Source organism: Hydra vulgaris, chromosome 03, assembly GCF_038396675.1.
Source record: "Hydra vulgaris chromosome 03, alternate assembly HydraT2T_AEP".
Lineage (NCBI taxonomy): Eukaryota > Metazoa > Cnidaria > Hydrozoa > Anthoathecata > Hydridae > Hydra > Hydra vulgaris.
Window position 1 is genome coordinate 56,358,794 of NC_088922.1, and position 27,238 is coordinate 56,386,031.

The following is a 27,238-nucleotide window of genomic DNA, read 5'->3' on the forward strand; positions in this document are numbered from 1 at the left end:
CTTTATAAACATATATAATGATATAAAAATTTTTACAAACTTTATCCAGGGATTCCAAATTCCAGAAATATCCTTTTCCGAATATTTCTGGAATTTGGAATATTTCTTTAAATAATCATTTTTTCTGGATGTTCAAATAGTTTTTTAAATATTTCAAAAATATTTTTTAAAATAAGTCAAAAATATTTTTTTTCAACTTTGTCATCAAATAATTAAAAAAAGTAAAGGTATCGCTCATCCATTTTTTTCTTATTTGTACGCATATATTTGTTAATACTTATTAATTTAAAATTAGTTATTATTTTGACAATATCAGTATATATAAAACCTAGTATACTTTAATTTAATTTTTTTTTATATAAATTAAATTAATTTTGTGGTAGCTTTAAACATTTTCTCTTGTTTAAAAGAAAAATATAGTCCTTTATATTTTTGTATTGTCATCTTGAAGCAATTAAATATTATTAGAATTTTATAAAAAAAATAAATATATAGATTAGGTTTTATTATAGTTGGGTAATTTTTACAATAAACAAGCTTTCTGACAAGAGGTGTTTAAAAAATGTGCTGCAAAAACCTAAGTTAAATAGAAAAGTAAAACAACACTGTAAACTAAATTAGTCATGTTATGTTATTAGCTACCAACCCATTCATACTTGGTTTAAGATAACTTAGAAATTTATTTTGATTGCTTCAAAACTCTGCATTTGCAATAAAATTTTAAATAAAGTTGTTCCTCAATTATTAAGTAAAATATTTTTGTTTAACTTTGTAATCAAATAATTAAAACAGTAAAGGTGTTGTTCATCAATTACTCTACGCTATATTTAGTTAGTTTAGACATTATTTGTACGCGTGTCTAACTATTTTTTTTTCTTATTTGTATATTTATTAATTATTATTCTCACAATTTCAGCTAAAAATCTAGTGTAATTTAATTTAATAATATTTTTATTATAAATTGAATCAATTTATAAACCATATTTAACTAAATATTTAAATACTTCTTTTATATAAAAGAATGCCTTCCAAATCCTAAACCTTCAGTCGATGTATGTACACTCCACTGCGCTTATCCCTATTTAAGTCAGTCGATGTATGTACACTCCTTTGTGACTATGGCTATAACAGTCAATTTATATACCCATTCATGCACATATTCTATAAAACTTTAAAAAAAAAAAAACAATATTTAAAAACTTAAAACTACTTTAAAATGCAATTATATTTCCGGATTTTTTCCTGATATTTCTTTAAAATATTTTTCAGATTTTTCCAGATATTTTTAGGAAAAATTTTTTAGGATTTTTAAATATGACCTTGATGATAATCCCTGTTTATCACAACAGAATACATCTTTAAATTTGTATATATTTGAAAATAAAAGATGTAAAATATATAGACTTTTATGTAGGTATAATATAATATTTTATTCTTTGTAATATTTAGGTATATTATCTTCGGCAAGGTCATAAATTATATGTTAAGCAAGTTATCGAACTAAATGAGTATGAAATACAAGATTCGCGTCAAGCTTATTGTAAATACAGTTTAGCTGTTAGTGTTTTCTAATTTTTTTTTTAACTTTGTTGATATATTAGTTATATACTAAGAAATATACTTTAAATTCTAGCCAGCAGAACTGTGCAAGTTAGTTGGTATTTCATATGATGTTCATCCAACAAAGTTGTGTTCTTTAAAACTAGGTAAAATTAAAGTTAGTTTGCTTAGTTATAAATGAATATAACTTTTGTTTGTCATTGTAGTTTTTATAATGCTATTATGTTTATGCAATGATTATATCAATGGTAAAGGACATGATAACACTATAAGAGCCTGAATGAAATGTTATTTCTAAATTTCAATATTTTGTAATAAAGAATTTTAGAGATCTGAGAGATGATCACATTTTGTGTTTTGGTATATGATCTTATGATGCATTCTTAGAAAAATACTGTGGTAATTAGAAATTGCTTTTCTAGGAAATTTTTTACTATAGGTATCCAAAATTAATTTTGTTAATATTAGTAAACAGAATTTTTACACAGTTAAAAAAATACAGGGTAAAAAATTGATATTACACTAGTATTTGAAAATGCTGATTTTTTATAACTTTTTGCAGTGCAAACCCACTGTCACATCTCTATAAATATTGTGCTCAACTATTTCTACTGTTCTTTAGTCTGAAAAGAATTATATTTTCAAGTTATTGAGTTAAGAGATAAGAAAAAATGAAGCAAAATATTTAAATAGTCTCTTTAATAAGATTTCATAACAAAAAAAGGTTTTGAAATCAGTTTTGATGCCTTTAATATTTTAATTTTTTCTGTTCTTATTAATATGCAACCATTCCCACCAAAAAGTAGAAATGACTTCTTTCCTTCTAATTCTTATGTTTTTTTTATGTTCCTCCAGAGGGTTAAATGCCAGAAAAATATACATTTATTTTAAGAAGTTAATTGAGAACAATATTTATCAAAATTTAGATGTTTTGAACCTATGTTTTCATACTATATTTTTTTAAATTGGTACTTTTAATAATTTTTTTATTTAAAAAAATATTAATACAGAATTAAAAAATAGATTGTTCTGTGGTCATAGACCACAAAAAACTATTATTTTTTTTTAGAACTATATCTACTGAAATGTTTTTTTATAGTCCAACCAATAAAAAATGAAATTAAGCATTTTCCTTGTAGGGTTGACAACAGGGAGGCCTTGCAGAAAACTCATAGGCTTTTTAACTTTTTGTTTTAAAAATATTTTAGAATTTTTTTCCTTTAAAAATCCTTAAAAAATATTTATAGAGCTATAAAATGGAATAAAGTCTTCAGATAAATCACATTCAAGATTGTCTGCCTTTTCTTAGCATTTGAAATCTCAGCTTTTTTTTACTAAAGTATATGGTTGTTCTATCTATCAAATAGAGCCACTTTAGGGGTACATGATTGGGGAGAACATTAGTATAAATGAGAAGCAACACAGGAGTGAAGATGATCATGCATCATCCAAGGCAGGAAATAATGTAACAAAGGTTTAATCTAAAAAAAAGTTCAAATTTTTTTTTGCCTACCCCTAAAGTTTTTGCCCAAGAAGATTTCTACAAGGCAGCAGTCGGATTTTAACATCTGCTTAAGGCAAATATTTTTATAAAGACACCATCTTTAGCTTATACTCAACCAAGAACCCTAAGGCAGGGTGTGTTTTAAGTCAGAGTTTCATGCAGCATGACATCTATCAGGTTATACTCTATTACATTTTACCAGTAGCTGGGTGATCATTACGATCTTGATCCAGACCTGACCTGTAATATTTAGTTTTATATTATTGTTTATTCTTATAATTGGTTAATTAATCAGTTTTGTCATCGGTACTGGGCTTTTTTCATCTATTGGTATTGGCATTGGCCAAAAATGTTTAGTCTTTTTTTTTTACATTATATGCATAATGATTAATTCCGTTCAAAAGCGACATACTCTTGTCTATATCGACCATGTTCTTATTTACTACACCAAAAAGCTATAAGGCAAAAGCATTTTCATGTACAACAATAACGTCCATAGAATCAAAACATAATGTGAACCAATGAACCTTGAACATTGCTGTTTCATAAGACAGTATTTAGTAGCAGTTGGGTACTTTTTACGGTCTCCGGCAACGATCTGTAAAACATCTTGTTTCTCAGTTTCGTCTTTGGTGAGAATGTTATTATAATCCTGAATGAGTTTGACTCCTCTTTCCGCAACATCATTCACAAACACTATTTTCTTAAGTTTTTCAGTTCCACTTTTGTAACCAGGATCATCCTTCCATACTGAAAGGTCTTTGTTCAGAAAATCGGTGCTGAGAGAAAATCTGTTGAAGAATGTTCTTGTACCAGAAGTTAACAGAGATGGAAACTCGATGTATGGAAAGGAAGAAAAGTCTTTTTCGGGAAGAATGTATCTCTTGACTTGATTTTTTTCTTCCTCCGCTTCTTCATCTTTGTTGAGCAAAACTTGAGCCATATTTACCTTAACTGCTGGTGGAACATTGTCATCAAATAAGGCAAGAGCAACAGTTTCGGGAACTAAGTACCTGAGGTGGTTGGAAAATTTCTTTGCAGCAGCCTTGCTGAATTGTGGATCTATGTCTCGATAATTAATCAGTTGGCACATGAATAGGAAATCATGATATGGTGCTGTAATTACTTCTGATGATAGAAACCAGGCTTGAACGTACACTCGAGCAAGGAACATACATATTCTTCTTAAAGAGTTCTTCTCCATATGTGATAACTGAAATTGATTTTGAAACAGGTATATCTTAAATGCATAAATTGCCTTTGCCATCCATCTAGCATGACTTACAGCTCCTGGTATACGAAACGATATTCCGTCCTTCAGAATGTCACCAAGAAAGATCATTGTTAACTCCAACAATTCTCGGTAATCAACAATTCTCGGTTAAACCCCACTTCTCCACTGCTTGATAAGCAGCCATAGCTTGCTCTTCACCTAAAGATATTTGGATTTCAGGAACTCCCAACAATTGTTCCTTGCCTTAAAAAGTTACTATTATTGCCAGTCTATCTACCTTTTCAACACCAGTGAGATCTGGGAGCAGCTTTCTATCCCAGTGTAGCACTAATTCTTGGTAATCATTTAGGTTGAAGTTTTGCTGAATTTCTGAGTGTCTTGCTTCTCTAAATTTTTCTCTAAGGCGTTGAAAAGAAGTGCGATTTATCACCAGGTTTTCAGTATCACATCCGAAAGCTTCTGCAGTAGCCATTAATATGTAAACCCCATTTTTGTCAGTAATTTTGCACCTATCAAAAACTTCTGGGGAGTGAAAAATGGCAATGTACCTTGTGTTGTTGGAATTTTTGCTGCTGCTCCTGCTGTTGATATTTGCTGAACGATGGCAGTTGAACTTTCACTGTCGCCGCCACTATTAATGTCTTCACTGCTTGATGCTGAATAATCAGTTTTTGATGTAGAAAACTCACAAGTACACAAATGTTGTTCCATTTCCTCATAATTCCTATTTCTCCTGGCAGTTTCCATTGCAGTGTGCTTCAGTGCCCTTTCTTCCTTGTGTTTTAGTTTGTGATCCAAACCAAGCACAGACTCTGGTTGTCCTTTTTGGTGCTGAAGGATTAAGAAATTCTTATCCTCTTCATTTTTCATCTGTTCCAAAGCTTCTGAGCTATGTCAAACAGATCATCCATATTGTCTACAAAAATATCTCTTTTTTCTTTGTCTTTGCCTGCACCTCTCGTCAAATTCTTTTGTAAGCCTTTCCATTCATCATACAGTTTCAGTAACTTCTCAACACAGTGGTCAGTTCTTTTAGTAGGAATTTGTGCTTTTTGCCAAAAAATGGAAACTTCTTGAATCACCAGTATTGCACTTTCCTTTGTTGTAAGCTTTACAACTCTTACATTGTAGAAGAAAACGCGTAAAACTTGCCGGTTCGAAGGCAATTTGGCTCTGACGATTTGATTTGAAATGTAACCAACAAGACAGACATGAAAATCTTTTCTTAACTTCTGTGACAAACTCCCAGACGAACTTGATGCCATTTTACTGTCTAAAAAGCAGACAATCTAAAAGTTACTTTACACAAGCAGCACAAACAGTTTTGAAAACAGTTTTTAAACTTTTCCCCTCAAAAATGACTCTGAGGGCAAAAATTTTGAAACTTCATGGACGATGAGGGTTGACTTACACTTGTCCGATTACGCTAAAATTTTGTATAGGTCATTATTTTCATGATTGGAAAAAGAAATGGGATTGGGAGCAAAACAATTTGAAAGTTTAAAAATAAGGGCCACTCTAATATATATATGTATATGTATATATATATTTGTATATATATATATATATATATATATATATATATATATATATATATATATATATATATATATATATATATATATATATATAGCAGGAGCTAATCTATGAAAATAATTTGTTCAGCAAATTATTTTCCTAGATTAGCTCCTTGTGTCGGCGAACAGCAAACATTAGCAGAAATATTGCTTAATGTAGGCATTTTTTCCTGAAAAAAACAATATTTGTCATTAAAAAAAAAAAAGGATGTATGTTAAATGAGCATATGCTTACTTAGTTTTGCTATAGCATACAGCTTTTTCAGAAAAAAGAATATATATTTTTTTGAAGTTAAATTTAACTTAATTGTTGTTATTGTTTACCTAGAACTTATTGGAAAGAAAAAATTATCAGGCAGAAAACAAACCATAACTGTGAGGTAATTTACTTAATAAGCAAATATTGAAAATTAATTTTTTAAAAGTGTTAAATTTCAATTGGCATATATATTTTTAAAGGTTTCATGATATGCCAAACGTTGTAGACTTTTTGGTGTTAAAACATATATATGAAGAGTCTTTGATGCATTACTGGAAAGAAGGTTTTTTGTTTGTTCTTGTAAAAATATGAAGAAAAAAGTTGTTATTTTACATATTGCAGTGATTTTTTTTTTTAGGAGACAGATTCCGATGTATTATTGATGATAAATGGTATTTTGGAAACATCACAAATGTTAGTCCTTTTGAAGAAGATTTTCCTAACAGCAGTTTTCTAAGTTTAACAGTCGAGTATGCATTTTAACATCTTTTTTTATATAACTTTTCATTTTTTTATTGATTCCTTTTGTAACTAATTTATTTCTTGTTATTGATTTTTACTTTTATTGAATTAGATGGGATTCAGGTGAGAGTGAGAGGGTAAGCCCCTGGGATCTAGAAAAAATTCCTGAAGGTACTTTTAACATTTAAAAAATCTATTTTCTATGTATTTTTGTTTGTAGGAATAGTGTTCTTAAAATTTTTTAGATAAGATTATTCTATTAAATAATTGTCTGTGATTAAAGAGGTTCCTAAGTATTATAAACATGTTCATCTTTTAAAAAGCACATTAAAATTTGTTTTAGTGTATATTATTCCTGCCACATTGTAATAAATGTCTTCATTCTTTACAAAGTTTTTACCCTTCACAAGTCTTCATTCTTCACAAGTTATCATCCTTCGCAAGTCTTCATCCTTCACAAATCTTTATCCTTCACAAGTCTTCATTCTTTACAAAGTCTTTATTTTTCACAAAGTCTTCATCCTTCACTAGTCTTCATAAACTATTTTCTATATTTTTTGAGAAAGCAAAGCACAGAAACTCAATATTTGGAGAATATAAAGTGAGAGAAATGTCACATTATTAATGTTTACAATAATATTTCCTTTTAATTTTACATACTAAGGTTGGGTGATTAATAAGCAAAATTTAATCTAGCAATTTTATTTTAATTAAATAAAATTAAAACTGCTCCAAAAATTTGAGTAGTTAAAAAGTAAAGTAATTCAGTTTTCAATGTTAAATAGTTTAATTAGAACTAAAAAATTTTCATAATTTGATTGACATTCTTAGAAGTGTTGTTTTAAAGTAGCTAATAATACAGAGTCACTTTCACTGTTGTTATTAACAATAGCGTTTTTTTAAATGTAAAAAAAAAATGTCTTTAAAACATCACCACAAGCATAACTTTTAAAGTATAGTACAAATATATTATAAAGTTTAGCTATTAAGGTGCCATAAATCTTTTTATGACATTTTAATGAAGTTTGCAATAATGATAATTTGTCTACTTGCATATATGAATAAATATTATCTATATTTTAAGATAGTTAAGTAAATGAACTTCAAGCCAGACACATTTTTAGGTAATTGAAGGAAAGTTTATTTTTGAATACAAATTTTCACTACAGTTATAATCTAAATTATTTTTATGTTCTTTTAAATAAAGAATATGTTTATTAGACTTAGGACTCTCATTAAAAGAAAAACAAAGGTTTTAATTTCGTTTTATTTTTTAATGATTTTAATGCAGACTGTGATATTGTAAATGATGATCCATTAACAGAAGAAGATAAATTTTTGTACATGTATAAATCTAACAAAACAGACTGGCCTTATGAAAGCTTTGAAGATCTGTTATCTAGGGTTGGAAAAGGTTTGTTTTTTTTAATGCTATTTTATATACAACAGGTTAAAAGTGCAAAACATAACAAAGTTTGATATATTTATACACTATAATATACATTATGAATTTAAATGTCAAATTTTAGATTTAAATCTAATTTACTAACGGTGTAAAAACCAATATTATAGGGCTGCATGATTAGGTGTCAAAACTTATAAGAAAATTGAAACTTACTTTATACAAACTTGTTATATTTATATTTCAGGTCTTAATGATTTAATGATGATGGATTTTGCTTTTCCATTTGTTAGTCCTGTTGATACACTTCTGTATCCAACTTACTGGAGTGTTGTAGCATTTCCCACTGATCTTCAAACAATAAAATCAAGATTAGAAAATAGGTTTTATAGGTAAAAATGAGTTATTTAATAACATAAGTTCTACTTATCAGCATAATACAACATAAATTATTAGATAATTATATTATATAAATGTAGTTTATTTTTTATTATTCGCATACTTAATCAAATATATATAAATTATATGTATACGTGTTTGTGTGTGTGTATATATATAAATATGTATATATATATATATAGATATATATATATAGATATATACACACACATATATATATAATATGCATATATATGTATATATATATATATATATATATATATATATATATATATATATATATATAATATGCATATATATATATGTATATATATATATATATATATATATATATATATATATATATACACACACACACACACACAAATATATAATATGAATACATATATATATATGTATATATATATATAATATCTTGGAATTAGGATATATATATAAAATATATCCTCGGAATTAGGAAAAATAAGGTCAGCGATTTTTTGCCAACTTCAAGCACTTCTAGGTCAGCATTGCCTAATGCTGACTCTAATTCTGAGGTAAGATATATTTATACACATGCATGTATATAAATGAATACTTTAATAATCAGTCTGTTGTCATACTAAAATAAGAAGCTGCCAAGGGGCTTCAGTACATGTGTCAACTGACTAAACAGGAAAAACATGCAAGCGAGTGCATTTTTTTTCTCAAAAAAAATGTAAGTAATTAGGTTAGCAAAAAATGTTACCAAATGTATGTCTATATTCCCTTTAGTAGATAAATACACACATATATATACACACACATACACTCATACAGATACTAGGTTTTTGACTTAGCAAATAGGTTTTTGACTCCCTTGACTAAAAAAATTTTTAATGCTCTTGACAAATTAAAAAATTTCATCTTTGTGACTTTTTTAATAGTTTGAAATATTAATTCTCTTTTTCATTTTTTTAAGAACAACCATTTAAGTTGCAATACACTTATACACTATTAGTCTTATTTCAGCCAACTTTGATAACCAACACTGAAAATCCTTCGAGTGTTGGTCACTAGAGTTAGGATTGTTTGAATTTGTTGCAGTTCCTATGAACATTGTGAGAACATATAAAAGATCTTAACATAATATGTCATTAGATTGTTTTTTTTACAATAGTTCAATCATTTCGTGTTTAAAGCATTATATTTTAACTATAAATTGCTCTTTATTTATTTCATGATATTTGACTGATAATAGACTAGTTCAAATTATAAATCCTACATTCAATAAAGTTAAAACACTCTGTCAGTCAGAAAATTAAATTCTTCTATATTTTTTAGAGAAACAAATCTGTCTTAATTGCATTGTTATTAAATCTTTTTACTTTTTTTTATTGAAGATAAAATGAGATTTAGCAGCTTTTTTGGCAACTGTCTCAATGCTGATGCTAAATAATATATATAAGTATATGTATATATATGTATATATGTGTGTATATATTCATCCATATGTATATATACACACATATATATCCATATGTATATATATGTATATATATGTGTGTATATATATATATCCATCCATCTGTAAAAAAAACATTTGCACATAAAATAGGCTAGGAGTGACATTTTTTCCATAAAGTAAATTAAGGGGTCATATTACCATAAAGATAATATGACCCCTTAATTTATTTTATGCAATATAGTGATATTTAGATGCACAGATTTGTATTTTGCAACTGCAATTAGGTATCTAACTTTTTCTTGTTTAAATTTAGTTAAAACCAATTAAAATAACATTTGCAAAAGAAACACTCTTAAGTGTTGTTAAAAAACAATTCTTTACGTTAAATTTAGGTTAAGAAAGGTTTGGAAAGTTTTACAACTTATCTCAACACATAAAAATTGTGTTCTGAGGGCTCTGTACATTCTTATTTTTCTGATATAGATCCTAATTTTATGATTGATATCTGTAACAACAAAGTAATATTTTTTAACCCTATTCCTTACATGATGTGTGAACTGAAGTGTTTTGTCAATTTAGGCGAATAGATGCACTCTTGTGGGAGATACGCCAAATAAAAACTAATGCTGTTAAATTTAATGAACAAGGCAGTGCTATTATTGTTGATGCTGCTTACTTGGTTAAACTGCTTTGCAAGTTTTGCAAGTATGCTTTATTTTACATTTTTAAAATAATGTAACAACTTTAAATTTCCAAGTATTTTATATTAAATGTTTAAAATGTTTTAAATATTTAATATGATATAGGTTAATCCTTACAATATTACATGCACACACGCATACACAATCATCCTTTGTATACTGTTTTTTTTTTAATCTATCTTTTGTGTTGATAATAAGTTATTTTATTTTTCTAACAAATATCAACACTATCAATAACTTTAACATTTTTTTCTAACATCAATACTATCAATAACTTCATTATTTTAATAATAAAGGTTTTATAAATTCAATGTCATTTTAACTTTCATTGTCATTAATACTAATTATTAAAAAACATTTTTTAATAATTAGTATTAATAATCTAAACTTTATTTTAGTAATAAATTTAAATTTTGCATTGTTGAAATGTTACTATAAAAGAAAAATACTGTTTAACATTTGTTGCAGAGACCCAATCATAACTGATATACGCTCTTTATGTAAAAGTATTCCACATGTTTATGAGACTAAGGTAAATTTTGATTCAAATATTTATTGTTTTATTAAAGCTGATAAGTATTATTATTGCATAATTTTTTATTTAGGAACAAAATTTTGAAGAATCAGAAGATGAAAATGATGAAGATGATGCATATGAAAGTGATGTTCCTGTAATGATTTTAAAAAAATAGTTTTTATAATTCTTAGGGTGATTCTGCAAATTAATGTTAGTAATTTTAAGAGATGATTTATAATTTGAGATAAAAGTTAATTTTGAGAAAATTTAAAAAAAAAGTTTAGAAATAGTGGAAAGTTGAAATATTAAAAATAATTTTAAAATTTTATTTAAAAATTAATGAAAAAAACTTTGAAATGAAAAAAGAAAAAAATTAACGGAAAAAATGTTAATAAAAAATTAATGAAAAAACATGGAAGTAAATTGATTCCTTTCATATATTTAATGTCTCGCTAATGTCATGTTAAAAATAATAATATTAGAATTAAATAAAAATAAATAATAATATTAGAATTAAATAAAAATAATAATATTAGAATTAAGACAATTATGAAAATATAATTAAAAAGAAAATTTAGAAAGACAATAATAGAAGTTAAATTTGACCACAAAAAAAAAGAGCAAAAAAAAAAAAAAAAATCAAACAACAGAATAACAAAAAAATTAAATAATAAAACAACAAAAAAGAATAGAAAAATGACTGCTTTCAATGCTTTTATTTGAGCTATATTCATTTTCAAGTACAAAATGTTTACATTAAAAATGGTTTAACTGAAGTTACAAAAAGTGTCATCATTAAAAAATATAGTTGCAAAAATAAATATTTTGTAATTTGGTTGCCTGTTGTAACAGAATTATGCCTACTGTAATCAGATCTTGCTGCTTGCAATCATGATTGACAGAAATTTAGTTGACTTAGATGAGATTTTAAGTTGCATACTCAGAAACTAACTAGAAAACTGTTGTTCATTGTTTAATCACAATTTTTTTAGTTTGCTGATATTTTTATTATAGCGGGAGTTCTCTAATCGTAAAAATTTAGTTATTCAGCCATTGCATTTTTATAAATTAATGATTGAAACAAATAAAAATGGCATTTAAATTTTTTTTAGTGTGCATCATCTGAACAATGCTCATCTGGAGTTTCTACACATGCAGATGAGGTGCTTTATTTCAGATTTTTTAGTAATCATTGTTATATAATAAATAGTTGAACATTCCATCTTTAATTTATGGGTCTGATCTTATTATCTTTATTAAGGGAAGGCAGGATTATTTGCAAACTATTTCCCTCTAATTTGACTCTTGAATCTAATCTCCATACATATCCTGCCATTCCAATTAAACAAGCTGACATATTGTTAGACATCCACACCACTCTGGCTTCTAATGCTAAAGTCATTTCTTAATTAAAATCTTCAATGGTTTGTGATCCAGACAACATTCCTGTCATAGTCTTACAAAAGTATTCTTCTGAACTTTAATTCTCCCTAAACTATTTAATAAGTGCTTGACTGAATCTTGATTTCCTGCTTGCTGGAAAATGGCATCAAATTTCTAACATCTCATCTTGAGTCTAATTAACATACTCTCTGACAATCAATAGCAGTTGGTTTTTAATTTTTCTCATTTTACTGTTGTAACTGAAAAATTCTAAAAGGGCTATTGCTTTCCAAAAGCAATATTAAAGTCATTCTCAAAGACCAACACTCTTTTTCACTTCTAGTAAATTCTGGGGTTCCACAAGGTTCTATCCTTGGTCCTGTATTATTTTTTTATCTACATTAATGATCGTTCTGATAACACTGATCAACAAATAAAATTATATTGTGCATATCTTGTTAACTAGGTGGTTTTTTAAAACAAATTAAATATGCTGATTTCAAATATGCAAACCATTTTTCACCATCACGTCAAGTTGTAAAGATATTTGGGTTCAAATCTTTAGTATATAAGGTAAAGTCCCTAATATTGTCGAAAAAAAAGTTATTCAAAAGTATGTCAACCTGGGTCTCAAAAGAAGCGTATTTTCATAGAGGTTTTAAAAATGTTATTCATTTGTAATAAAAATAAGTTTTTTTTGTATTATTGCTGAATAACATTCTGTTGAAATTTTTTTAAGAGTCTTTAGCATTTTTTTACATAATTTTTTTGTCAATAAATTTTAAGGAAAAATATTTATGTTTTCTAAAATCTCTATGAAAATACGCTTCTTTTGAGACCCAGGTTGACATACTTTTGAATAACTTTTTTTTCGACAATATTACGGACTTTACCTGAAATACTAAAGATTTAAACCCAAATATCTTTACAACTTGACGTCATGGTGAAAAATGGTTTGCATATTTGAAATCAGCATATTTAATTTGTTTTAAAAAAACCACCTAGTTAACAAGATATGCACAATAAAATTTTATTTGTTGATTAGTGTAATCTTTCATCTAAAGTGTCTATATTTGTTGACAAATCAATTTTATATTCCTGTTATAGTTGGATCTGCTCTATCTGCAAAGCTCTTCCATTGTTGTAAGGTTGCATTTTTTTTTTCTACTAATACTATTTTACTGTATCTGTCCCTTCATGCTCCAAAAATTTTGGAACTCTCTAACATCTCCATTTTTTCCTGACTTATTTAACCTATAACTTTTCAAATTTTCTGTCAACCATTTCTATGTACTTTAACACTATTCTTTGTTTTCTAGTAACTCTCAACTTAATAGTGGTTGCTTGCACCTTTGATGGGAGTGAATTGTTTTAAAAAAGAAATAAAAAATCTAATTTTTTAATGAACACATTTTAAAAAAAAACCTTGTTTGATCTTGTTTAAAATAAAGTATAAAATTTTTTGGACCTAGGACTGGAAACGTGAGGCAAAGTCATTACTGGAATTTATTGCTTTAAAGGATGATGCAGCTCCATTTAGAGAACCTGTTGACACAGAGCTATTTCCGGTTAGCTATTTTTATTTTTATACTTTTTCTATCTTTTAACATTTTTTTATTTAATAATATTATTTTATTTAATAACAATAATTAAATCAGTTTTAAGAAACATTTAATAATTTTTGTAAATAATTTTTTAGATGTAAATTTTTTACAAAATAGAATGTAAACATAAGTCATCATTCAATTGATGAAAAAAACTCTGAAGTTAATCAGTCACCTTTTAAAATTGGTTTACTTGAATGTGGGATTTTTAATTTAAAAGAAGTCACATAATGTGCTATTAGATAATGACTATTAGTTTTATAATGCTTTGCTATCCCAAAATAAAGGCTGTAATGATGTTTTTTATTTTTACCTTAATTTATTGAACAAAAAACTGCAATAAAAACTCTCTCAACTCTTTAAGTACTCTGTAACAAGAGCTTTAAATGCCACTGCGCAGTGAAACATGTTTATTTGTAATGAAAATACAAGAAGTAATATTCAAAGAAATATAGTTAAATAAGTATAAATACTTCTTATTATGTTTATTTGTTTTTTTAATCATTCTATTTTAATAAAGACTTAATTATTTTGCAGCAGCAACATGCATCTTTTCTAAGATAATAAATGTTTCTCTTAAATGTCATTATTTATACATTTTTGGTTGTAGACCAGGATGTGAAATGCATTTTTCTTAACTTATGGTTTTGTGTGGTCAATTAATTTGTATCCAGTTTTCTGATGTTTCAACATAAATTAAATGATACTGTATTTTAAGTATGAATAAGTTTAACTTTAAAATACAGAAGATAAACTATTTAAAATATAGACATTATTAGTTGAGTATTTAAGATACAGACATTATCGATTGAATATTGATAATGTCTGTATTTTCATTCAAAAAAATGAATACATATATATATATTCGTTTTTTTTTTTTACTTCAAGGTGAAAAAAATATTTAACTATTTTTGTTCCAAAAATAAATGAAAAACGTTTTTGCTAAAAAGATTATTATGTATTATATTAAAATGATAGAACAGTTTTTACTTTAAAAATACTTTCAAATAATAAAGATTGTTAAATATAATCAAATTTCTGTAGTTTTAATTTTAGAAAAAGCAAAACTGTTGATTTAAAAAATGTTTTTTAACATGCAGTTTAACGCAGTTTAGATAAGTGCATGTATTTATAAAAAATAAAGGAATTTTTTTACAAGTGAAATGTTAATAAATTTTGAGTTTTTTTTTCTCTTTTTTTCTTTTTTTTCTTTTTTTTTTTTTGCTTAATAATAAATGTTATTAGGTTATCTTCAAAATGGTGTACAGTTTCACAAAAGCTTACAAAAACTATTTTAGTTTAAATAGACGCTAATATTTTGGTTTAAATAGACACCAGTTTATGAAGTAACAATACATTAAATTAAAGTAAGCAGACTACATTTAAAACTTTAAAACAATTAAGTATTATCTAAGATTTTATTTTAGATGTTTTAACTGGATAGATTTTATTTTAGACGTTTTAACTGGATAGATTTTATTTTAGACGTTTTAATTGGATAGATTTGCAATATGATTAAACTTTTTTTTTTTAATAAGTGTAATATGATTAAACTTTTTTTTTTAACAAAAATGGAAAATGGAATATCTGGATAATGAGTCAACAAAACAAAGCTAAAATATAAGACTACAAAAATTTAAAGGTGGTTTATCGTTATTGGCTTTAGAGACCAAAAAAAATTATATCTCAAAATGTAAGCTATGTTTATAATTCTGATTTAGTCAGAAAAAATATAAAACAGAAAAAGTTGGATTGTACACAACAGTTTAAAAAACTTTTTTTATCAGTGACAAGATACTCTCTTGAAGTATTTATTTTCAAAACAGATCTGAATGTCAAACGGCTGAAAGCTAGCGAGCTATGAAAGTAGCTCACAGTTTTTCTGAAAATAATTTTAAAATTTGGAGAATTAGCTAAAATCTAGAAATATATATTCCTTGTGGTACTTGATGTTGCAATACTTACTTATCTAATTAACCAATTGGCATATAATGATGCATCGGCAGATACCGATTTAAATCATTTAATCATAAATGCGTAGAAAAACGGTAACTGCACATTTTACATAATTTAATAAACTCAAAAAAAAAATATCAGAAATATTTGTTATCAAATGTATATTATGTATGAAATTGATTGAGTCTTAACACACTTGAACATGTTATAAAGCTAAAAATGACTACTTTAAATGCTAAAAATTGGGTCAGATAAAGTAAAGACTTTTGTTTGAAATCTTAATAGTAATATGACTTTTGTAATCTTCTTTTAGTTTTTTTAATATTATCCATCGGTATCCATGGATACATTGTAATATTATCCATGGGTTCATTGTAATATGCTTTTAATTTGTGTTTGTTTTAATTAATTAATGTCTATGGGTCATTTGTAACATTTTTTCAGATAATTTGTAAATATTTTTATAATCAATTTGCATTTGAACAAATGTCTATGGTTATTTCATTTATAAATGATATGTAGTAATGAAGTAACCATGGTTTCTGATTTTTAGGATTATCTTAGTGTCATACATGATCCGATTGATCTATCTACTATACGACAAAGATTAGATTCCAATCAGTATGATGATGCCGAATCTTTTATTCGTGATTTTCAACTTATCTTTAAAAACTCGAAAACGTTCACGACTGATCGACGTTCTGCTGTAAGTTGTTTTCAATTTTGATACAATTTTAACATTGCATTATAGTACAGGTTGACGTTCCGCTGCAAGTTATTTTAAACGTTAGTTTATTTTTCAAGCACTTTGTCGTACTACAGGTAAAAAATTTTATGTAAATATGAATGCATGTTTTTAAAAATGTTTTTTATTGCTAGATTTTTAAAATGACACTAAGGCTATCGGCTTTGTTTGACGCTCGATGTCATGCTGTTATTGACGCTTACACACGTTCTCATGAAAATATTCACTGGACGCGTGGAAAATCAAAAAAAAAAGCCAATTTTAAAAAAATATCTGATTCATCAGAAGATGAATTACATTCCTCTACAAGACCTATAAAAAACTATAAAAAGAATATATCTCCTAAAAGGAATAATTACATTTCACCTGTCGAGTGTACTGGTAAATCATTATCAAAAAGTGCAACACAAAATGGAGTGTTGCGTGTTACAAGATCTATGAATAGTTGTATAAATAAAGACTCAAGTGACTCTAATTTAAGCTCAGAAGAAAACGTTATACCTAATATATCAAAACGAACACGTAATTCCAAACGTAGGTCTCGCGTTAGAAAACGTTATGGCTATGACTCAGACGAAAATTTGGAATACCTTACTAAAAAAACTTCTCCTAAACCTTCATTAAAGCGTCGTAATGTAGCTGAAGTAGATAAAAAGCCAAACAAAAAACTAAAGTTAAAACAAAATAATATATTACAAAAACGTTCTTCGTGCAGATCTAAATCTGCTGTTAATTACTGTGAAGAAGAGTTTGATGTATTTGATCAAATATCAGATAAAGAAACAAGAACTGATTTAGTTGATGATAAATCATTTACTGAAAGTAACGAAGACTCTGAAGAAAGCTCATTAAAATCTCCTGTAGCCGTAAGTAGTCGCGGACGCATACGCAGAGCTGCAAAACGTTTTTGTGAATAATTTGAATTTCTGCGTTTTTAAATATAAAACGAAATATTCTAGAAATTTATTTATAATCTTTTTGTTTAACTATTTTAGGTTTTATTTTTGGTTTTATATTTTTGTATAGATTTTATAACAAATGTAAAAGCACTTGACTGTTTCAATAGGAATAGCTTTTAAGAAGGATGCAATTTTTAATATTTTACAATATAAATACAATTTCAAATAAAGTTGTTAAGTGCTGAAAGTTAGTCTGTTGCATTATATAAAGTTTTGGATCAAATGCCGAAATATTTATATAAAATAGTGAAAGGTATTATAGTATTTAGGTTTATATATAAAAAAAAAAAAAAGATATACAAATATTTTTATATATATAAATCGTTCTTGATTTTTAATTTTTATCAGACTCTTTCAACATAAACATTTTCCACCATAGACATATTTCAAAAAAAATTATGTCTTGTAGTATTTCTTATTTAAAATTCGTTTACATTAAAATTTAAGTTGAAATTATGTTTTTCTAGTCTAGGCCTTATTAGTATATTTTTACGACAGAGTTGTATCCAGTTCATTTTCAACATGTATGTCCAATAGATGCTCTTGTTCTATACTTCACGATTGTTTGACTTCAGCATCAGGGGTAGTCTATATGTTAAAAAATTCAATTTAGAATGCATATAGATTGGAAAATTGGTTTAGACCCTTTGAGTATATTTGGTTGAGAAAACCTGAAGTGTTTCCAGAAGTGAAAAATGAAGACTCCTTCAAACTATTAGGATGCAAAATATCTATTATAAAGTTGTCTTCTATTTCACAAGATTTAACTTTTATCTTGATTTTTCAACCAGATAAATAAGAACGTTAAAGAAACAGTTTTCATAATTCCAATTTTAAATTAAACTTGTTAAATCAAATGACGTAATGATCAGGGTATTGCGATATCACTACCGAACTATTGAAGTATCAAAAAACACCGAACTATCGGTAGTAATGATATTGAAAGTGCGATATCGAAAAACTCAATTTCAATACCGAGTGTTTAAAAGTGAAAATATTTTTTCCAATAATGAAAATTGTTCCCACCACTACCGAAGACCCTTTTGCCACCACCGAACTCAAAAAAAAAAAAAAATGGTAATAATAATACGAATTTTTAGAAATAAATTTAATTAAAGATATTTTGTCCTAAATTAAAAAACTTCAGAGCACAATAATTTTACCTGAACATTTGACATTTTATTAAAATTAAATTTGTATTTCTCACAAGTGTTGGAGACTTGAGTTTGAACTATATTTATTTTTATTAATAAAATATTAAAAAAAACCAATGTAATTTTGATCAAGCCTTTATAGATATTTTGTCTCTGGGGAAATAAAAACCAATTTAAAAATGTTTTTTTTTTTTTTAATTTGAAAAGGGTGGAGTGTAGTAAAAAATATGAACAATCATTTAAGATCGTATATTTTGTCTTGTAGGCGGGCTAACCAAAAGAGGTGTTTGGTTCTTTGATAGTGGCGATAATTTAAGTTTACACTTGCAAAAGATACCCTTAATACCACACTTTTGAAAGTGTTGATATTTAAATTTTCAATATCATAACTTTGGTAGTGACTTCTCACTACCTCAATCCCTTAGTAACGATAGAAAGATGTTTACTTCAAGCTTATGTTCGGGGAACTTTTAGCAAAAAAACTGTATTTCCAGGTTCATCGAGATTTCGCTACCATCATTCGTTTTACCGATTCATATTTACAAATTCTGTTTGGTTTTATAGCCAAGATAAGTAATCCGCTCAACATAGGTTGATGTTTTAGTTTAGTCATTTTGCAATTATTCTTTTTTGTTCTTTATTACAATATTTATTTAAATATATACAAAAAATTAAAACTACAGGTAAAAAATTCGTTAAAAAGAGTAAAACAAATTTAACAATATTTAATAAAAAAAAACAAAGAACGCGGACACTCGAAGAAGACCATTAGGTTTTGTCACAAAGAACCGCTAAAAAAAATTAATTACATTACGCTACCGTACAAAAATAAATACAATACGTTACAGTAAATGCAAGTAAAATAAACTTATAAATATGATCAAAAAACAATAAAATTCATATTGCAACGTTTATATAAATACGTATTTACATAAAGTTTATGTAACATATTACAAATAAGCTTCCCGTAATAAAATAAAAATATACACATACACACAAAAATTAAGATTCGTCTAAGTTTTAAAAGTATATAAATATATTTTACAGTGAAAAAAATGAGTTTTTTAAGATTTTTTTAAAAAGAATCAAACTTAGGTTCTTGAGAAATATCTTTTGTAGTATTTAAAACTATATTATTCCATAAAAATGGTCCGCGAAATGAAATTAAAAAACTTCCAGAATTAGTTTGAGAAACTGGTTGTCTAATGAAATTTTTATTCCTTAAAATTTATTTATTTATATCTCTTTGCAAATACAAGTCGCGGAAAGAAACAGGCGATAAATTGTTATTACATTTATACATAAAACAAAGAATATTAAAAACATTAAGCTCGTATATATTGAGAGCTTTCAATCCATATAAAAGAGGCTTTGCATGAGCAAAACGGTCCTTGAAATTTATAAGACGTGCAACATTTTTTTTTTTCTTTTTTCTGATTTAACAATATTCTCTGGTAAAAATGTCGTTGGTACATAATATATGAAGAACACGGAAACTCGAAGAAGATCGTAAGATCCTGTCACCGAGAACCGTTTAACAATACCAAAATTATAAACGAATTATTTCAAAAAAATACAAAATGAAAAGTAAATACCGTTTAAGAAAACCTTCATACAAATAAAATAAGTTACCTCAATTATAAAACACCGTTAAACAAAGCAATAAAAAATAAAATCAAATATTTTAAATAAGTAAATACCGTTTTTATGAAAACCTTCATACAAATAAAATACCGATTAACAAAACAATAAAAAATAAAAACAAATATTTTAAATTACATTTAGATAACACTTATAAAAGAGAAACGAGATCAAAAGAACTCGAAAATATTTTCTATTGAGAAAATAACTTTTTTCAGTTTGTTTTTGAAAGAAGAAAAATCCCAACTTTAGGTAATATCAAAATTTTTTAAAACTATTTAGTTCCACAAATAAGCTCCGCGATAAGATATAAGAGACCTTCCAAAATTTGTATGCGAATAATGTTGATAAATAAAATTATCATTTCTTAGATCATATTTGTTTTTGGGCTTTATTGCATATAAATTTTGAAAAGGTATTGGAGCTAAGTTTATCTTACATTTAAATATAAAGCAAAGAGTGTTAAAAACATTTAGTTGGTATATATTAAGAATACTCATTTTGAATAAAAGTGGTTTTGCATGAGTAAAACGATAAAGAGGAATTTGACTAATTGTCTTTTTTAAGCACTACCCCATGCGATATTTGAATAATTTAGATGGCATTGAATAAGTGAGTAGTAAAGTTGAATTAATGCGTGTCTATTTACAAAACTTCTCGCTTTATATAATACTCCAATATTTTTTGAAACTTTTTTGCGTTTGAATATGATTTTTCCACGTAAGGTTTTCATCAATAAGATGAAAACCTTACGTTTTAACACCAAGAAAAAGTATAACTTTTGATTGTTTTATTTGAATATTATCTATATATATTTTAGGCATATCATTTGGCAAAAGATGGTTTTTGGATTTTGGATGAAATAGAGTCCATTTATTTTTTTTCTATTTTAATTGAAAACTTATTAGACTTAAACCATTTGGAAATTTTAATTAGCTCTATGTTCATATCATTAAATAGTGTTATGATATTATTGCTAGACAGAAAAAAGTTTGTGTCATCAGCAAACATTACTGTTTTTAAATTTGAGGCATTATAAAGATCATTGATATAAATGAGAAAAAGAAGTGGTCCTAGTATAGACCCTTGGGGGACACCACATGTTATATCTTGTAAATTTGTTGTAGAGGATACATCAATTTGCACATACTGTTTACGATCGCTTAAATAGCTCTTAAGTAATTTTAGAAAATTACCACAGATTCCATAATTTTCTAGTTTTTTAATAAGAATCTCATGATTTATCGTATCGAAGGCTTTTGATGGATCTATGAACTTTGCAAGAGTAAATTGTAATTTTTCAAACGAATCTGCAATATTTCTAGTCAGATGAAGCACTGCGTGTTCAGTGGAATTATGTTTTTTAAACCCATATTGGGTTGTATTTAGTATTCTATTTTTAGAAAGATGATCATAAACTTTATTGTAAAGGATCCTTTCAAAAATTTTTGAAAAACCAGAAAGTAAAGAAATTGGACGATAATTAGTTATATTTGATAATTCCTCCCCCCCCCCTCCCTCTTTAAATATTGGTGTAACTTTGGCTATCTTTAGTTGATCAGGAAATATACCCTGTTTAATTAAACAACGAAAGATCTAAAAGAGTATAGTTTTTATGATCTCGTAAGAACTGATTATAACGTTACCATTTATTTGATCTGGGCCTATCGATTTATTGATTTTTAGCATTTTGTAAGCACATTCAAACTCCTTAATCGAAAGTTCAAAGTTATTAAGTATAGAAGTTATCGGAAGATTCAAAATCATTTATTGTGTTAGTTATAATTGGAATATTTTTTTCTAAATTTGGACCAATAGTTACAAAAAAATTATTTGTTTGATTTGCTATATCTTTAGGATTATATAAAAAATCATCATTGTTTTTAATAAGTTTTGGTAAGTTGCATGTTTTAATTTTTTGATTGCCAGTAATTTCATTTAAAATTTGCCATGTGCGTTAAGCATTATTCTTAAACATCTCTAATAAGTTTGAATAGTATTTTTATTTTTAAGTTTTTTTTTGACTTTCAAAAAGCTTTACATAATTTTTATAAATTTCCTTATTTTTATCTGTTTTTGACTTTAAATACTTTATATACAATTTTTGTTTAACTTTGGAAGATTTCCTGAGTTCTTTAGTAATCCATGGTGACTTTAAGCTTTTTTTGTTTAAGTTAACTTTGTATTGTGGAAAGTTTGCATTTATAAACTTCATAGAATGTTCTAAAGAATGAGTTATAAACCACATTTGCTTCCGACGAAAAATTTATATGTTTCCAATGTAGTAATGATAGTTGTTCATTAAATGATGCAATATTTACTTCACTGAAACAGCGTTTTAGGATAACTTGTTTTTTTATTTGTAATTGTTCAATATCAGTATTTATTGAAAAGAAGATAGAAAAATGATCTGAAACATCATTTTTAATTAACCCTTTTTTAAGAGACTCATTAAAAGTGTCTGCTGTCATATTATTATCTATTAAAGATACTGACTTTAAAGTTACTCTTGTTGGTTTATTAATAAGCGGAATTACACCGTTTTCAAATAAATCATTATAAAAACTATTAATTTTGGAATTAACGTGATATTTTAATGCGTCTAAATTTATGTCACCAATAATGTAATTTAATTTCTTTTCTATTGTACATTTTGTTATAATATCAGTAATTAAAAAGGACTTAAAAATATTTATTTCACCAGATGGTGGGCGATAACAGCAACTTAAAAGTATATTTTTAGTTTTTTTGGCTAAAATTTCAATTGTTAAAACCTCTTTATCGGCATCAGAAATACTCATGTCAGGCCTATTTATAAACCGCATTCCTTCACTTACATAAAAAAATACTCCACCGCCTCGTTTTTTTGTTTTACGTGCTTAAAATACAGGATTAAAACCTGGCTGGTGAAAATTCGAGTTAGATATAGCCTCGTCAGAACTACACCAAGTTTCTGTTAGGCATATAACGTTAAAAATATTTAAAGTTTCCTCAATATTATTCTTAAAATTTTAACATGCCTAAAATTTTAACATGCTTCTGTTACCGATAGAGAGGTTCAAGTTTACCGTTATTTGTACTCCCCCATGCAATGTTTACATAGATAATATGACAATGAATTAAAGAGTAATATAATTGAATTAAGGTACGTTTGTTTAGAACTCTTCTTGTTTTGTATAAAATACTCATACTCTTTGAAATTTTACCGCATAAGTTAGCAACCTGGTTTTTCCATGTTAAATTTTCGTAGATATAGACACCTAAAATTTTTGTAACTAAAACTCTTTCAATTATTGTATTATCCGTATAAAGAAAAGGCAAATTACTAGGCAGCAGGTGCTTTTTACCGCTTCGATGGAAAAGAACCCATTTAGTTTTATCAATATTTAATGACAATTCATTTAATTTAAACCATTCGGAAACTTTTGCTAGTTCAATGTTCATGTTGTTGACAAGTGTTATAAAGTGCAAACATAATTGTTGTTAGGTTAGAAGCTTTAGATAGATCATTAATATATTATAAAAATAGGAGAGGTCCTAAAATAGATCCCTGAGAAACTCCACACTCCACATTCAACAAATTAGATGATATATTCTCGTTCGCATAAATAAATTATTTTTAATTACTTAGGTAGCATTTTAGCCAAATTAAAATATTTCCAGTATTTTCGTACCATTCTAACTTTTTAAAAAAAATTTCGTGATCAATAGTATTAAAGGCTTTAGTCAAATCAATAAAAATTTCCAATGTAAATTGTTTTTTTCAAATGAATCAGAAATATTTCTAGTAAATTAAAGAATTGCATGTTCAGTAGAGTTGTTTTTTCGGAATCCATATTGGTTACTGTATAATAAATTGTATTACTGTATAATAAATAGTAAGATGATTACAAATTTTGTTGTACAAAATTCTTTCTTAAACTTTAGAGAATACTGAAAGCATTGAAATCGGACGATAGCTACTAATGTTTTCAATGTCACCACCTTTTAATATTGATATTACTTTTGCTAATTTTGGAAAAATTCTCTGTTTAATGGAAATTGAAAAAATCTTGAAGAGTATATCTTTTATAACATCAACTGAACTTATTATAATGTTGCCATTAACACCATCTGGACCTACTGCTTTGTTACACTTTAACATTTCAAAGGCGTTTTCAAACTCCTCAAAAGATAATTCGAAAGAGTCGAGGTAAGAGTTTATCGGGAAACTTAGGTCTTTTATCAAAGTGTTAGATTTAGGAATTAGTTTGGCAAGATTTTAGCAATTAGTTCTATAACGGCAATCTAAGCTGATCATCTGGAGTCCGAAAGCTTGTAAAGCATGATTTTCTATCTAGCGACTGCAGCTGAAAACAAAAATGTATTTGACTTCTATTTATTTATTACAATAAGCAATAAAACTTATTCATAAAAAATTCAAAATTAATGAAGAAAAACAGTACCAGGTTTTCAAATGCTGATGATTGACGCTGCAATCAAAGTAAAATCATAAACATAAATTTTAAAAGCATTTACGGTAGGTGCAATTACATCCAGCACTAGTTTATTCCAACGGTTTGTAAAAAAATACCAACGTTCATTAACGTTTAAAAAAAACGATAATCTTTGATTTTTTGGGGTTTTAAACAAGCCATTTTTATCTTAAATAACATGTGAGCAGCCGTAATTATAAGTGGCTTGCGCGCTTGCCACAGAAACTAAAGATCCGTGGTCAAAAGCCACCTCTGGGCAAATTTAATAACATCGGTAAATAAGGAGGGGTGAACTTTTGAATCCATAATAAAGTCCTCAAAAAAAACGTACTATACTAACCAGTTAATAAAATTTAAAAACATGGCGTTTATTAGATGACGTCATTGGTAAAAAAAGTATAAATTGTAACAGTCTTTCGAAAAAATTCATTATAAATAACTGCGGAATTGTTATGAATCTTTAATTACTCAATCGTTTAATCATGCAATTGTTAATTCAGGCGTAAATTTAGCATCAAAAATTAAACTTAATAAATCTGATTTTAAATCATACCAACATTTTTGGATTTTAAAAAAATCACTCCACAGATCAAGCAATTATTCATCTCGTTCAAAATATTTTTCAGGCATTTGATGAAAATAAATATAAGCTAGGTGTATTTATTAATCTTAGCAAAGCGTTTGACACTGTTGATTATTATATTCTATTAAATAAACTAGAAAATTACGGGATTAAGCACTCAAATTTTAAATGGTTTCAAAGCTATTTGTCAAATAGGAAACAATACATTTCATTTAGCTGCGGAAAAACTGATAATATGAATATAAAATGTGGTGTTCCACAAGAGTCAATTTTAGGACCACTCTTATTTTTAATTTTTAATAATGATTTAAGCAAATCTTGTAAGTTACTCGGCACTATTTTGTTTGCGGATGATGCAAATTTGTTTCACGCTTGTCACGATATTAAAATGTTGTTTAATTCAGTTAACATGAAACTCATAAAACTCACAGAATGGCTTAATGCAAATAAATTATCAATTAATTTAGATAAAACAAAGTTTTATCTAAATTTTAATGCGGTAGTGGTGTAGTGGCAAAGCGCTTGCTTTACAAGCAAGAGGCTCCGAGTTCGATCCCCACCACGTCCCTGGTAGTACCGCGCTCAACTTGTTTCTCCGCGCAGCGGCCTTGTTTGTCAAGGTTCGTGTTTCGGAGTTATAGAGTTGAGAGAGGGTTATAACCGCTATTAAGTAGCCTCCTCATCTGTAGTGGCCTTCTTGGCCTTGAGGAGGTGAATAACAAAAAAAAAAAAAAAAAAAAAAAAAAAAAAAAAAAAATTCTTTTTTCCATCGCTTTCATGAACGCGATAAAATCCCTTTAAAACTTCCAAAACTTTATATTGGCAGTCAATTTATAAAAAGAGAACAATCATTAAAATTTTTAGGAGTACTCCTTGACGAAAACGTTACTTGGACTAATCATATACATTATCTTGAAAGTAAAATCTCAAGAAATATTTGCCTACTTTATAAAGCAAGGCCATTTTTAGATCAAACTAGTTTAAAATTGTTATATTTCTCCTTTGTTCATAGCTATCTGAATTACGCAAACATTGCTTGGTGTAGCACAAATCAAAACAAAATTAAAAAACTTTTTAATAAACAAAAACATGCAATGAGAATAATATCTAATGTAGGCCGTTTTACTCACTCCAAAGAACGATTTATAAAGCTGAATATATTCAATGTCTACCAAATAAATATTTTTCATCTTTTAATTTTCATGTATAAAGTTAATAAAAAAACAACGTTAACCATTTTTATTTCGTTATTCAAAATAAATAAACATAGATACTTAACCACATACTCAAACAACACCTGAATATAGGTGTTGTTTGAGTATCTGGTTAAGTATCTATGTTTATTTATTTTGAATAACGAATTAAAAATGTTTAGTGTTGTTCTTTTATTAACTTTGCCCAAATATTTTTATGCCGCAACTGAGTTTTCATTATCCATTAGAGGACCAAAAGTATGGAATAAAATCCTATCTAATAAAGTTAAAACTCTTGACGAATTTAAAGTAAAATTGAAGCAAATGCTCCTAGTTAGTGAAGAAGTGTATGACTTTTTCGGGTGACACAGTTAAGTTTTTTCGAATTAGTATAAAGTTTATCTTTGTCAACCCTTTTATGGTTTTGGTTGAAGCATGCTTAAATACATATATATATATATATATATATATATATATATATATATATATATATATATATATATA

General features: G+C 26.7%; 1 protein-coding gene across 6 annotated transcripts in view; it reads left to right on the forward strand.

Annotated features, from left to right (window-relative positions):
* LOC100204675 (bromodomain and WD repeat-containing protein 3) overlaps positions 1 to 17,811 on the forward strand; it is a 53,980-nt gene extending 36,169 nt beyond the window's left edge. For 2 of the 6 annotated variants that reach the window (XM_065793760.1, XM_065793765.1), the window contains exons 26-40: positions 1,450 to 1,557; positions 1,634 to 1,706; positions 6,204 to 6,255; positions 6,335 to 6,417; positions 6,493 to 6,604; positions 6,709 to 6,767; positions 7,888 to 8,010; positions 8,246 to 8,390; positions 10,403 to 10,528; positions 10,993 to 11,056; positions 11,130 to 11,195; positions 12,154 to 12,204; positions 13,897 to 13,992; positions 16,538 to 16,690; positions 16,864 to 17,811. In XM_065793760.1, coding sequence (XP_065649832.1) covers positions 1,450 to 1,557; positions 1,634 to 1,706; positions 6,204 to 6,255; positions 6,335 to 6,417; positions 6,493 to 6,604; positions 6,709 to 6,767; positions 7,888 to 8,010; positions 8,246 to 8,390; positions 10,403 to 10,528; positions 10,993 to 11,056; positions 11,130 to 11,195; positions 12,154 to 12,204; positions 13,897 to 13,992; positions 16,538 to 16,690; positions 16,864 to 17,646 — 2,094 coding nt within the window. In that variant the 3' untranslated portion in view covers positions 17,647 to 17,811. Of the gene's footprint in view, positions 1 to 1,449; positions 1,558 to 1,633; positions 1,707 to 6,199; positions 6,256 to 6,334; positions 6,418 to 6,492; positions 6,605 to 6,708; positions 6,768 to 7,887; positions 8,011 to 8,245; positions 8,391 to 10,402; positions 10,529 to 10,992; positions 11,057 to 11,129; positions 11,196 to 12,153; positions 12,205 to 13,896; positions 13,993 to 16,537; positions 16,691 to 16,863 lie in introns of all 6 variants that reach the window. The other 4 variants (XM_065793761.1, XM_065793764.1, XM_065793763.1 and 1 more) reach the window with 3 other exon arrangements.
* The last annotated feature ends 9,427 nt before the right edge of the window (positions 17,812 to 27,238 follow it).